The following is a 13568-nucleotide window of genomic DNA, read 5'->3' as shown; positions in this document are numbered from 1 at the left end:
TTGTGATCGCTATATCAAATACACCATACTTTTTTTAAATTGAGTTTGTGTTTCTCAAACTGCGGGCGAAATCAATTTAAACAAGCCAAAGAGGTCTATCAGACTATTGCTCAGTTGTCTGGTCTAGTGCGAATAAAAAAGGTATACACAAACTTGTGCAAAATAGAGCTGCACGGATGGTTCTGGGATGTCCTTTTAGAGCAAGTGTGCACGGCATGCATGTTAATCTTGGTTGGTTGAAAGTGGAAGATAGGTGTGTTTGTAATCTCCTCGTTTTCTTTCAAAAAATTTACACTGTCACTCAGCCAAAAAACTTATTTTCAAAAATTGTGCTTGTCCAAGATAGACACAGATACTCCACAAGACAGGCAACTATAGGGAATGTTGTTGTGCCTGTAGCTAGAACCTGTGCCATGATGAGAATGGCTATGTACAGGGCTTCCTTAAAGTGGAATATGTTGCCAAGCTACATTATTAATGCTAGGTCAAATGTGATTTTCAAAAAATCAATTAAAAGACTCTATATACCTAATGAATAACTAAATTATAAACTACTCCCTTGTCCTATGTTGAGGTGTCTTGCTATTCCTTGTATCTAGGTGTGTCTTTAATTCATTTTAATCTAGTCTTTTTTTCTTTACTTGTTATTTCCTTTTTATAGTTTGATATTGTGTTGCCTTATGATTTTGATTGATTGATTTGGGTTGTATTACTTGTTTTGTTTTGTTTTATATTATGTTAATATTGGTTTTGTTATGTATTATGTATTATGTTTTTGTTTTAGTTTGCTTTAGAATTCTGTTGTAGTTCGGGTTGAATTACTAGTTTTGTTCTGTAATCATTGTAGTTATGGGTTGTATTATTTGTTTTGTTCTGTACTACTTTTGTGTATGTTTTGTTTTGTTTTGTGTTGTTTTAATTCTGTGATGCATTTTGTCAATATGCATTATGTCAATGTAAACTTATAGTTATTATGTTGTATGCATCATGCCATGTTTTAATTATGCTGTTTTAATATATTTTAGGACCCCAGGAAGACTAGCTTTCACTATTGTGATAGCTAATGGGGATCCAATAAAACAATAAACAATAAACACTATTTGCATTTTTGCCACGTCATTATCAAGATAAAACAGATATAGCTCGTTTACACAAAGGTATGTTTTAGTCTATTGTGTAGGGAAAAAGTCTAATTTAACCTTTATCCCAGAGGGGACTTTGCTGCTTCTGGACTTCTCCTTTAAGATCTCCAACCAATTGAATTCCAGATGTTGCCTTCATGTGCCGTCGTAAAAATTGTATTTCCAGCAGTGAGCGCGCATGAATGACCCAACATAGAGGGTGGCAATATTTAGCGACAACTATGTCGCCAAGGTGGGGGGCGTGTCAACAACTAAGTGATGCATATTAGGCCTATATGTTGTATATTTCTATTTTCAATTTCTGTTTAACTTAATTATCATCACAGTCGCATGTATTGGGATAGGGCAGCGTACGAGGAGCCTTTAAAGGCAGCATACTTCCTGGTCCTGTACCGATCACCGTGCCTCATGAACAAGAATATTTTTGTGCTGTTCTCTGCGTCGTTGACACGCAATTACAGATTAGGTAAGAAGAAATGCGTACAAGGCTGGCTCTCGGAGAAACCTTTCTCATGTTGGTGACTGTCGTTGCATTGAAACACTGAGAATTAGTGAGTGAATGACAGAATGCTGCAACAGACTCAGATGGTCGCCTTTTGCTTTATCACAGTTGCCCTGTCCATTGTCGTAACATTCGTCTGTCTGAACGAGAAAGGTAAAGTGAAAGCAGGATTATCAAAGTCGATTTCATGCCAATCTGACTGCTTCTAGGCTTTGTTGTAGATAGCATAACTGATTAACCATCGTTTGGTTGGAGAAATAACGGTCTCTAGGACCCCGCAGACACTTATCATGGGCGGTGTTAGCAGGCGGAGAAAGGTGAAGTGGTTCCCTCAGAGGACTGATCAGAGGTCAGTTTAGTAATTTCCCTAATGAAGGTTGAGGTTGTGAAAGGAGCGGGGAAGCCGATCCCCAGTCAGTGTATCCCAGAAACGTAAGCGTACGCATTTAGTCAACGACGTAGAGGATAAATATACTAGACACGGGTTTAGGTCGAGGTTAATATACAAAGCGTTGCTCTGTACAGGCTATTGTAGTGATCACATAGTTTAAAACTGAAGTTATTGGCCTTCCAACTTGTACTAAGCTACCCAAACGACTAGCTGTTGTTGTCGACGTCGGCTTTGATGCAGAGCAAAGATCCAGCGAGACGTCCATCATAACCCGCAGTGTTAACACCTCCATTCAACTCCTTGCCTCTCGGGGGTTACTCCATCATAAGCAAGCGTGTTGGGATCAGCTATGTATTCCAATACAACACGAGGCTTTCTGTGGTCGGACGTGGAGACTAGGACCTTACTGAACATCTGGGGCGAGCAGGACATCCAGACGGCGCTGGATGGAAACTTCAGAAACAGCTTCGTCTACCGCGATGTGGCGCGGAGGCTGGGGGCCACGGGCTTTGAGAGGACCCCGGAACAATGCAGGGTGCGGATTAAAAGCCTTAAGAGACAGTATTTGCTGGCGAAGGAAGGCAATCTACGGAACAACGGGCAGTATCACAAGATCTGTAAGTTTTACGACACCATGGAGGGAATTTTGAGCAACCGGCCCGCTCTTGACCCCCAGGAGTTGATTGACAGCGGGGCGGGGGGAGACGAGATGGTTGAGGAGGATGGAGAAGATGGTCAGGAGGATGCGTACTCGGAGAGCATGGGGGAATGTCCTGTTCCCGCAGAGACTGAAGTCAAGTTGGAGTATCCAACAGTTCCCATTCCTATTCCTGTCAAAGTGACAGTGGGCAACAATAGTAAGTGCACCCTCCTTGCACACATACACAATTATTTATGTATTTTAACATCTAATACTATGACTATTATTTTAATGTATTTGCTAACGGATGGATCTGCCACTACACTACCAGACACAAGAACAGTTTCTACATACCCACAGGACAGGTCATCACTGTGATTAACTCTTAAACCAGTCACTTGAACAATTGCTGACTGGAACCAGTTTGAACACTCAAAACCAAGGACAGAAATATCCCTGTGCAGCAACCTGCAACACCTACCCCATGTGTATATAGCGTGCGCACACACACACACACACACACACACACACACACACACACACACACACACAACACACACACACACACACACACACACACACACACACACACTTTGAAATATGTTTGCTGTGAAATAACTGCAATATCTGAACATAGGGTATATGTATAAGTCTTTGTTTACAATCCTGTGGGGCTTATATACATATACTGTGCGTACATTTCTCTCATACTGTAGTATGGTATACATATTTAAAATATACACTTTACACTACACACATTGTATATAGTCGTTAATGTAAATGTTTAAATGTTACCCTGTCCTTGTTTGTTTTAGCAGTCCATGCATACCTCTTTTTGTGCGACTATGTGAGCAATGTAAACCGGAGTCAAATTCCTTGTATGTGTAACATACTTGGCCAATAAGAGCTGATTCTGATCTCATAATGTCTCGCTCCCCTCCCCTCCAGATGCTTCAGTAAGACCAAACAACAGCAGCCAGCTGGCCAGCAATTTGTCATCCAGCAGACCTAAACGGGCAAGGAAGCGGCGCGCTAACTTCCCCATGGAGAAGCTGATGGAGCAGTTCCTGGAGCAGAGCGGCCAGGCAGAGGAGAACTTCTACCGGATGGAGGAGCAGCGCCTGCAGGCGGAGGACCGGCGCAGAGAGAGCGAACACGCCCGGGAGCTCCACATGCTCCAGATGCTGGGGCAGATGTTCTCCGGCCTCTCCTCCTCCGGCCCCGCCTCCGGGACTGTGCCGCCCGCACGTGCCCCCGTCTACTCCAGTGCCTCCCCCACATGCTTGCGCGGCCCGTCCGGTCACCTCAGGCGGCCTTCGCCCCAGGCAGACTGTTTCACCCAACAAAGTCAACCGTTGAACCCAGATCCCCAGGCATTAGGTATAGAGTGCCAAATTCACACGCTCTTCCAGGTTATGCATACATCCTCTGGGATTTCATCCGCTGTTTATTTTTCCATAGACGTTTAGAAAATTCCTTATAGAGTTTTACTTGGTCAAACCAAGCGATTTAGCTATATTCCTATAGAGCCGTTTTCCCACATGCGTACCGGAAAATTACCTGTAAGTCAATATCGGACATTTCCCTTCACACTTCGGCTCGCGCATGTGGGAATCTATCAGCGAAATTACCTGTATGTTGGGGGGCGGGGGGAGGGGGGAGCTTGTATGTAGAGAAAGCAAATGCACGAAGTGAAATGTGGAAGTAGTTTGCTTTGATGTGCGCGAATGATTAGATGATGCACTTTAAGAAGTTGGGATCCGTGTCTGAGAGAAATAGTTGCTGGTTCGATGTTTATCCGTTCACCTGCGTCGCGTTGAAGCACTTTTTACAGACTGGCTTCGTTTGATGTGTCCGGGCTTGCCTTGCCTTCGGAAATCAGCACGCCCACACATGAAGCTGACATAGGCTACCGCTCTTATTATCACAAGATAATTTCGCCAGTTTGCTTTAATGTGCGCAAATGATTAGATTATGCCCGCTGGAACATTAAGCAACGTGTGTAGGCTACACCTCGCCCATGAGAGAAGGACCGCTGTCGCGGAAAATGACTGGACCCGTTTCCCACTTGGTCTCCCTTAAGAGCATACCGCTCTTCTGACTGGCTCGAAACTGGTGAAATCTCCGCGACGACGGGGTCGCGCTTATACCGGCACAACGACTTTCCCACATGCAGGCAATAGACCACGTTCCGGTCATTTAGCGGTACAAAGCGCATGTGGGAAAACGGCTTAGGAGAAAGCATAGAACATTTCACTGAATCGCTTCGTTTGACCAAGTAAAACTCTTTTTGTAAGGGTTGTTCGAAATGTCTATGGAAAAACGAATGGCAGATGAAATCCCTTAGGACGTATGCAGAACCCGGAAGAGGGTGTGAGTTTGGCACTGAGCCTCAAGGTGGAATGTGTGACGAGGAAATGGAAGATGGGTCCGCAATAATGACAAGGCTCCATGATAAAGGCGTCACTTCGCTACACCTAATTGGATGTTAATTAGATGGTTTGTTAAGTTGTCCTCATCAGGATGAGATGGTTGACTCTTATGCTAGTTGTATATCTGCTGTTTTTGCCGGGCGACTCTATTAGTATTGTGCGTGAGAGAGACCTGCTAAAACAGACCGATACTAACTCAGGCTAAACTGGCTTTCCACGCTTTCTTTTAACTCCCACCATGTTTGTCTCCCCAGTGTTCGAACACTACTACAGCTTTGGCTCCACATCGCACAGAGGCATGATGGGTGATGATGTCCTCTCACTGGTCAAGAGCACGATCCCTCCCCTGACATCCAAAAAGCACAAGGGACAAGATGGACGCATTGGTATCATTGGAGGATGCCAAGAGTACGCTGCAAAACCACCTTCTGGTTTGGTTTAACTATATCAACAGTATTATTTAGTAAAGAGCCAGTTGACTTCTGCTGTGCTTTTGTTTCTCCATGGAACATTGCTCATAATTCTGTCCATCCTTTCTCCGTATATCATGTAAAGGTACACAGGAGCTCCGTACTTTGCTGCCATCTCGGCATTGAAAGTGGTAAAGAAAAAGCCTTGCTGATTCTCATTCTGACGTGATGGTTTCTGGTTTGTGTCCAGTGGTGGAACGGTGACCGTGCCTGTTTTGCTCTCTCTAGGGCGCTGACCTGTCTCATGTATTCTGCACGAGAGATGCTGCAACTGTCATCAAATCATACAGTCCTGAGCTCATAGTTCATCCTGTTCTGTAAGTATTGTCCACTTGGAACACTGAATAATAGGGTCCCATTCTGTGATTTGTTTATCTTGATTGTTGGCAATGATCTTTGATAGAGGAAGAATGGTATATATTGACATAAACTATGATTCTCTTTATATACTCGCCTAAGATGATGCTATTTGGGAAAGTTTATTATAAGGCTATATAGTATTTTTCCTATCTTTTCCAGATTGTGATTATTCAATCCAAATAGCATACATGGGATATACTAATAATTTGAGATATTAAGTCATGTATACTTTTGGTTTTCACAGCACGTGTGTGTCAGGGTAGAAAATTAACTTTTGTAAAAGAGGGCTATTTTTGCCGCTGTGAAATATATTTCAGGGGCATTTTGGATAATTTCCAGGGCAATTTGATCAAATGTTGGGAAATACCTTATGCACCTATGTAGCATGACAGACCAATCAATGACTGTTATCCAAGCATATTTTATTTCTAAAAGTTCATAAACAATCAGAGTTAAAGATCCGCATTTCCTATCTCAACAACACTGTTGATTGTCTGGCATGTTATTAATGTACTTGGCAAAAACATGAGTGAACTAGCTGGCCAGGGGGGGTTGTATGAATTCCTAGCTGGCCATTTTCGAGTCACTCTTTGCAAATACAGAATAATGTTAAAATATAGAAAGTGTTAAACTCTTTATTTTATGAAGGCATTTAAAAGCCCCCATCACCCCGTTCCAAGGGCAATTCTAGATTTTTTTAGGGGCATTTTGCCCCGAGCCCCCGCTACTTTCCTACCCTGGTGTGTGTGTGTGTATGTGTGTGTGTGTGTGCGCGCGCACACATGTGTTCAGTTGCCATGGTAACATTCATTAGTCTTTTTATCAGTTCAAACTGCAGGCAAATCTGATTAGTTTCCCAAATCTGATTTGTGTCCGCACTGCCACAAATCTGATTTGGGCAAGTAATCAAGTTGGATTTGTGTGTCCAGACACCATCTGCTTGGGTTACTGTGGTAACGGCATAGGCGACGGCGTCAGTAAAAAAACTAGGCTTTCCAAGGCAGAAGCATGAGAAATGGCCATCATCTCTCGCCATCCAAACAATCATGCTCCTGAAAAAGAGGGAATTGCTCTCAGCGAGACTCCCCCTGTGTAAATAATTGTAACCGAGCGAGGCTTGCAAAGACGCCAGGTTTATTTTCCCCTCCGGGCACACACAGCATCAAGTATACGGCAATGAACACAACTAGTTCCGTTTATAGTCTTCAAAATAAAAGAATACCCTGTTCTGTTCTGTACTGTAACTGTTACCAACATGCAGAGCCTCCAGAACCTGTCTGCTACTCAAGCCCCCGCCCCCTGCAAAAGACACTCTGAAATGCGATTTGAGTGACCAGAGCGTCTGCACTGGAGACACATCTGTCGAAAGCAAATTGGTATCGCATTTCAAACTACCTCCATATGTGGTTTGGGTCAAGTTGCACAAATCAGATTTGTTGCTGTTCAGACTTATAAGATTAATCTGGATACAATCTGGATACGTCAAAAATCTGATTTGGCCTGCCAGCCTGAACAGGTGCTATATAAACCAGGATTATTAATGAGCGAGGCATGAAGATGCATATAAATAGCTTATCTGAAAAAGAGCTTAACCAGGATAGGAGTTATTATTGGTAATGCTGCTGTGTGTATGTAATTACTCTATATAAGACTGTGTGTGTGTGTGTGTGTGTGTGTGTGTGTGTGTGTGTGTGTGTGTGTGTGTGTGTGTCTCAAGGGACAGCGCTAATGCAGTGGAAGAGATAGAGAAGTGGCTCCCTAGACTGCACGCCCTTGTGGTGGGACCAGGACTGGGCAGGGAAGACGCTCTACTGAAAACAGCCAAGGCATGTGGAAGATACCCACACTACACTGCACCTCAACCCTCTGCTTGTTCATACTTAGGGTGCTTTCACATTAGGGACCTGGGTGCGGAACCGAGCACACTTGTCCCCAAATTGACGCCAGGTGCGGTTCGTTTCATGAGTGTGAACGTTCCGTGCCCGTGCGCGGAACAGCGTACTGTGACAGGGTCCACTTGAAAAGGTGGTCTGGGGAACTCTTTGGCGTGCCCGGGGATGGAACACTTGAATGTGAATGCCAACCGTACTGAACCACATACTGTAGACAGCACACAGGCGAGGATACACTCCAGGCGTAGTTGATGACGCAAGTGTACTCTGACTGCAAGTGTTCCGTTCCCGAGCACGGAATAAATGTTGTAATGTGAAAGCTGACCAGTGGGGGGGGGGGAGGGGGGAAGGGGGAGGGGGCAATTGTGCTCGGGCACGAAACGGAACGAAAGCAATCGTTGCCCATGTGAAAGCACCCTTACCAAACAGCCAAAGCATGTGGAAGATACCCACACTCCACTGCACCCTGCTTGTTCATACTTACTAAAACTGAGTTCATACACATTTTCAACAATTGTTTGTCAAATGCAGATGCTGACTTAAAGCTGCACTAGGCAACTTTGCACGTTGGCAGCTCCACATTGCAAGTGAGAAATGTGAACCTCTTTACCCAAAAATGATCTAGCATGACGCCAGTCAACTGTGCACAGCGTGCTCTGTTTACCCAGCTAGTCTGTAAATCACTTTCTACCAAAGGGATGAGAGAGGCTAAAGATCTCATATTAGTGAGTCCATCTCTGGACACAGTGCTTGTGTGTGCTGCTGTTTAGGAGACGCTTTGTATTTCACCCTTTAGTTTCACTTTTTAGAATCGGAGATGTAGGGTACATAGTTGATATCAGAATTTCATTTGGGCAAATAGTGAATCTACGAGGTCTCAATGGGGTGGGTGCTGTTCTGTATTGTAGCCCCACTTTGATATGGCTGATAAAACTAATCCTCTTACTGCAGCTTTAAGGGCTCACAGTTTAGTGCCCAACATCACAGAAGTATTTTACATTGTCCCTATAATAAATATGTTTTCTTTGTCTTTTAGGAGGTCATAGAAAAGTCGAAAGCGAGAGATATTCCTATAGTCATTGATGCAGTGAGTACCTTTCTTGATAAAGTCCTGGCTGTCGAACAGGTTGGATTGTAGTTGCGTAGACACTAGACAGGCATGTTGCATTCACTGTTTGTGTCTGTGGTGTATTTGTTTTCAACAGGACGGATTATGGCTAGTTTCACAGCAACCATCTGTCATTCAAGGGTACCAGAAGGGCATCCTTACACCTAACTTCATGGAGTTCACCCGACTGTATGAGGCACTGGTGGGTCTCTCCGCACAGTTCAATCAATCACCAATGGACAGCATTGTTTGTCATTCAAACACAATTGTTTGTTTGTTTGTGTGTTTGTGTGTCTGTATGTCTGTGTCTGTGTCTGTGTTTATGTGTGTGTTACAAATGCCGCCTCAGCACCACGAGCCTATGGACAGCAGTGATCATCAACGCAGTGCCATGCAGCTGAGTGTAGCTATGGGCAACCTCACTGTGGTGCTGAAAGGGGAGCAGGATCTCATCACAGACGGCAGCAAAGGTTAGTATCAAGCAAATAACAGGCGCACACCTTTTTAGAAGACACATTTAACTCGGTCAGCCCATGATTCACTTTTTACATCAGTGTAATAACATGACACTAGGACCTAGTGTCATGTTATTACACTGATCTACATTACCTAGTGACTAGGTAATGTAGATCAGTGATTCTCAAACTTTTTCACATTAAGGGCTCCTATTTTAGAACACATTTTTGGCCCCGTACCCCAGGTTGAGAACCACTGACATTGGAGGTATTGTGTAATAAGATTACACAATACCTGCGGACACACACTGTAGTTATTTTGCTTTTGAGAACTTTCACACACACACACACACACACACACAGATCTCTAGAGCCGTTTTTCCACATGCGTACCGGAAAATTACCTGTAAGTCAATATCGGACATTTCCCGGAATTTCCCTTCACACCTGGGCGCTCGCATGTGGGAATATAGCAGCGAAATTGCCTGTATGTTGGGGGGCGGGGCGGCACTGCAGAGCGGGTGGGGAGTGACGTGTCGGCAAAACTCCGATGGTGAAATAAGTTTGCTTGTCACACAATAAATCACACTCGTTTGACTTAACACATTCACTGCCAACAGTTTATCCAATACAGTAGGTAGCTTCTGCCAATGGGTTTTTTTGAGGATTCTGGCTCATCTTTCAAGAGCCGAGGATTATTTTCTGCTAGGACTTTGTGAACACAAAATATCTCAAAATAACTAATAGAATGTGTGCTTTCTCTGTCTAAAAGAGTTAGTTTTTATCATGTTCTGTTATGTAGGCATTAGCAGTTGAATACAGCATGGTTTCAGCATCTGAGAAGGAAAGCTGAGATAAATCCATTTTTGTGAAATTCGATAGAACAGGCAGAACAGTCACTTTAACCATTTATTTTTGGCATCAGTGAGACATCAGACATCTAAACAATAGTTCTGAACAGTAATTTCCTCCAATATAACAGCACCCCCACAGCACCCCGCAAACTCCTCCCTCCGTGGGTGTGTCTCTGGTGGCTCTGCAGCGTGTGTCACAGGCGAGTCTCTGCTGCCTGTCTGTGCTGCCTGGCGGCCGCTCGTCGGGCAAGTCTGGATCGGGCTCGCTGCTTTCTGGGGTTTCGGTTGTGAGCTGGGATGAAGCTGCATGCGATTCTGGGCTTTCTGCTGTGTGTTTCAAAGTGTGTTTGAAAGAGTCTATTTTTGGAATCCCCCACCGTTGTGCGCCAGCTCCCAGCGCGAAAGCGTTTTCGCCAAACCATTCTCATGAGAATGGTTTCCTCACGCTTTTTCCTGCTGTTTTTACTCGACTTTCTCTAATCTGGAGAGCACTGTCGCCACTTAATGGGTCGGTAAAATAGGTTATACACATTCAATAGCTCCCATATTTTTATAGGAGATGTAAAAGGGTTTGATCCACGTCCCACCGCCAAATTTTTTTTTTTTTTTTTTGACGAGTTAACTCGTCGACGGCAGTCAACGGTTGGTTTCTGTTTGACGTGTTAACTCGTTGACGGCAGTGAACGTGTTAAGAGGGCATGTATGTTGTATTATTCACATTCGCTAACCAGTCTTTGAACTGAAATATTTGAAGAAGTTGGGATCCGTGTCTGAGAGAAATAGCCTGGCTGGTTCGATGTTTATCCGTTCACCTGCGTCGCGTTGAAGCACTTTTTACAGACTGGCTTCGTTTGATGTGTCCGGGCTTGCCTTCGCTGTCAGCAACGTAAGCAAAATACTTCCACATTTCGCTTCGTGCATTTGCTTTCTCAACAAGCGTTGGGCGGCTTGCAAGACTCTCAGCTGTCTGTGTCCCTGTCGGGCTGACTGAAGGAGGAGGACTGAAGGACTGGCCAGAGAGCGAGCAGGCAGCAGAGAGGGGAGAGGGGGAAATCGGCACGCCCATACATGAAGCTGACATAACGCTCTTATTATCACAAGATCATTTCGCCAGTTTGCTTTAATGTGCGCGAATGATTAGATTATGCCCGCTGGAACATTAAGCAATGTGTGTACACCTCGCCCATGAGAAGGACCGGTGTCGCAGCAAATGACTTGACACGTTTCACACTTGTGTCCCTGATCGCGCATACCGCTCTTCTGACTGGCTCGAAACTGGTGAAATGTCCGCGATGACGGGGTCGCGCTTATACCGGAAAACAACTTTCACACATGAAGGCATTAGACCACGTTCCGGTCATTTAGCGGTAAAAAGCGCATGTGGGAAAACGGCTTAGTAGTGTTCTCTTGTTTTCAGTGATCTCATGCAATATTGAGGGCAGTGGAAGAAGATGTGGCGGACAAGGTGACCTCCTCTCTGGTTCTCTGGGTGTGCTGGCACACTGGGCCTATGCTTCCTCTGCAGGAAGGGTTAAGAGGTACATTATGTAAATGATTGGCTGTTTTGACATTGGCTTTACACAGAGACATAGTATCCTTAATAAAGTGTGCCATTGATTTGACTATTAAAGACATTATTAGCAGTGGTTATACGTTTCCTAATCTATCAATCTTATGCTCCCTCAGTGTGAATCCGGCAATGGTGGCGGCATTTGGGGCCTGTTCTCTTACCAGACAGTGCAACAGTCAAGCATTCCACCAACATGGCAGATCCACCACCACCTCAGACATGATCCAGGAGATCGGTTCAGCCTTCAAAAAGCTCTTTGAAAGCTAAAAACTGCCATCGGAAGTCCAGATTGTACAACATTCTTTATAAGCATAGACATACTCCGTTTTGCATTCATAAAACACTGTCAACATAAAACACTATTGTTCACAGGGATATAAACTTGCTGGACACGCTGTTGCTGGGCTAGTGGAAAGTGTCCTCACCACCATGGCAGAATGAAGGTTAAAGCCCCAATCAGTAAGATTTTTGACATTTTTTACTGAAATATAACTGCTTTTTAGTCACAGGACATGGTAGATTGACTTTTAATAGGGAGACCCTCGTCTTTATTTATCCCACACCGCCCTCCATTGGCCAGCACTGGGACTAAGCAGTTTGTCTGTCACGTCCCGTAGCAAGAAAAAAGAAAAAAGAAAACCATGCGCGCATGCGCTGTACAGCGGAAGCGCTGTGTTCATGAAAACGAGGAAGTAACTCGATTCGGATTTGCTACGAAAATGATGTTTCACGGAACTATGGATTATTATTTCATCATGTGGTGAGTACCCGATGTCACAACATGTACATAGAGCTTCTGGCGCTGTGTTTTGTTGACTTTGAACGGCGATATCGTTATCGATACTAATGCACGCAGAGGGCGCAGTGGAAAACTTACTGAGTGGGGCTTTAATGGAGAAGTATGGACAAGATAGTACTCAAAATCAAATGCAAAAAAAAAAGGTCAGGTCATATTTATATGGACACGCTGACGTGTTGTTTGAGGTATATGACATAAGGCTGACGTGTTGTTTGAGGTGTATGGCATAACCCCATATAATGAACCAACAGCACACCATCTGGCATTTGTGGCTAAATGATGACACTGTTGATCGATCAAACGTGTTGAGGCCGATTCTTCACAGCGATTGAGATGGTAAGATAAAGTGGTGCTTAGTATACTATAAACCTGTTTGAAATTTGAAATAAATAATCAATAAATTACTTTGATTTTGTGTGATAAACGATTGAAACCAGTTTAAATAGTAGTAATATAGCTTTGTAGCCACAAGGTGGCAGTGTTGACGGCCTCACCATACCACAATCAACTCCTGAATGGAAACTTCGGGGTTAGTTGAGCAGAGCTGCTACGTTCACACAGGGCACCTATGCCTTGCCTCAACCCACGCCTACGCCTACAGACTTTGAGCTGCATTGCGATCACACTGCACGCCTATTCCACACTGAACCTGAGCCGAGTTACAAGGCCTCCTCTCTCCCGAGTGTTTTTTTTTGTCACGTCCCGAATTATCATGGGTAGGTAAAATAAATCGGATATATATATATATATGTGCTATTGATGCTGGATATGTATAACCAGCAGTGGGTTGCACCAGCTGTGTTGAAACGTAAGCTAGTTTGAACTTAAAGTCTCACTAAGTCCGAGTTTACGCACTACTAAAAATATTTGGGTTGCACCAAGTGAAATAGTTACAACGTAGGCATAAGTTAGAACTTAAAATTTACACCTACGTCTTACTAGGTGTAAAAATA

The 13568-nt window shown here is 44.1% G+C and overlaps 1 protein-coding gene across 1 annotated transcript; it reads left to right on the top strand.

Moving 5' to 3' along the window:
- Positions 1-1561: 1561 nt before the first annotated feature.
- On the top strand, positions 1562-13012 carry naxd (NAD(P)HX dehydratase). The gene is made up of 11 exons (XM_083638827.1): positions 1562-2892; positions 3624-4055; positions 5362-5515; positions 5663-5708; positions 5806-5894; positions 7655-7763; positions 8866-8916; positions 9035-9139; positions 9287-9407; positions 11664-11784; positions 11933-13012. Exons 1-11 carry the CDS (start codon positions 2385-2387, stop codon positions 12081-12083), a joined length of 1887 nt encoding a protein of 628 aa, XP_083494953.1. The 5' UTR covers positions 1562-2384; the 3' UTR covers positions 12084-13012.
- Positions 13013-13568: the final 556 nt, after the last annotated feature.

This window comes from Poromitra crassiceps, assembly GCF_964638095.1.
Source record: "Poromitra crassiceps genome assembly, chromosome: 6".
Taxonomy (NCBI): domain Eukaryota; kingdom Metazoa; phylum Chordata; class Actinopteri; order Beryciformes; family Melamphaidae; genus Poromitra; species Poromitra crassiceps.
The sequence above is the reverse complement of the archived record's forward strand: the minus strand, read 5'-3'. Positions and strand labels throughout refer to the sequence as shown.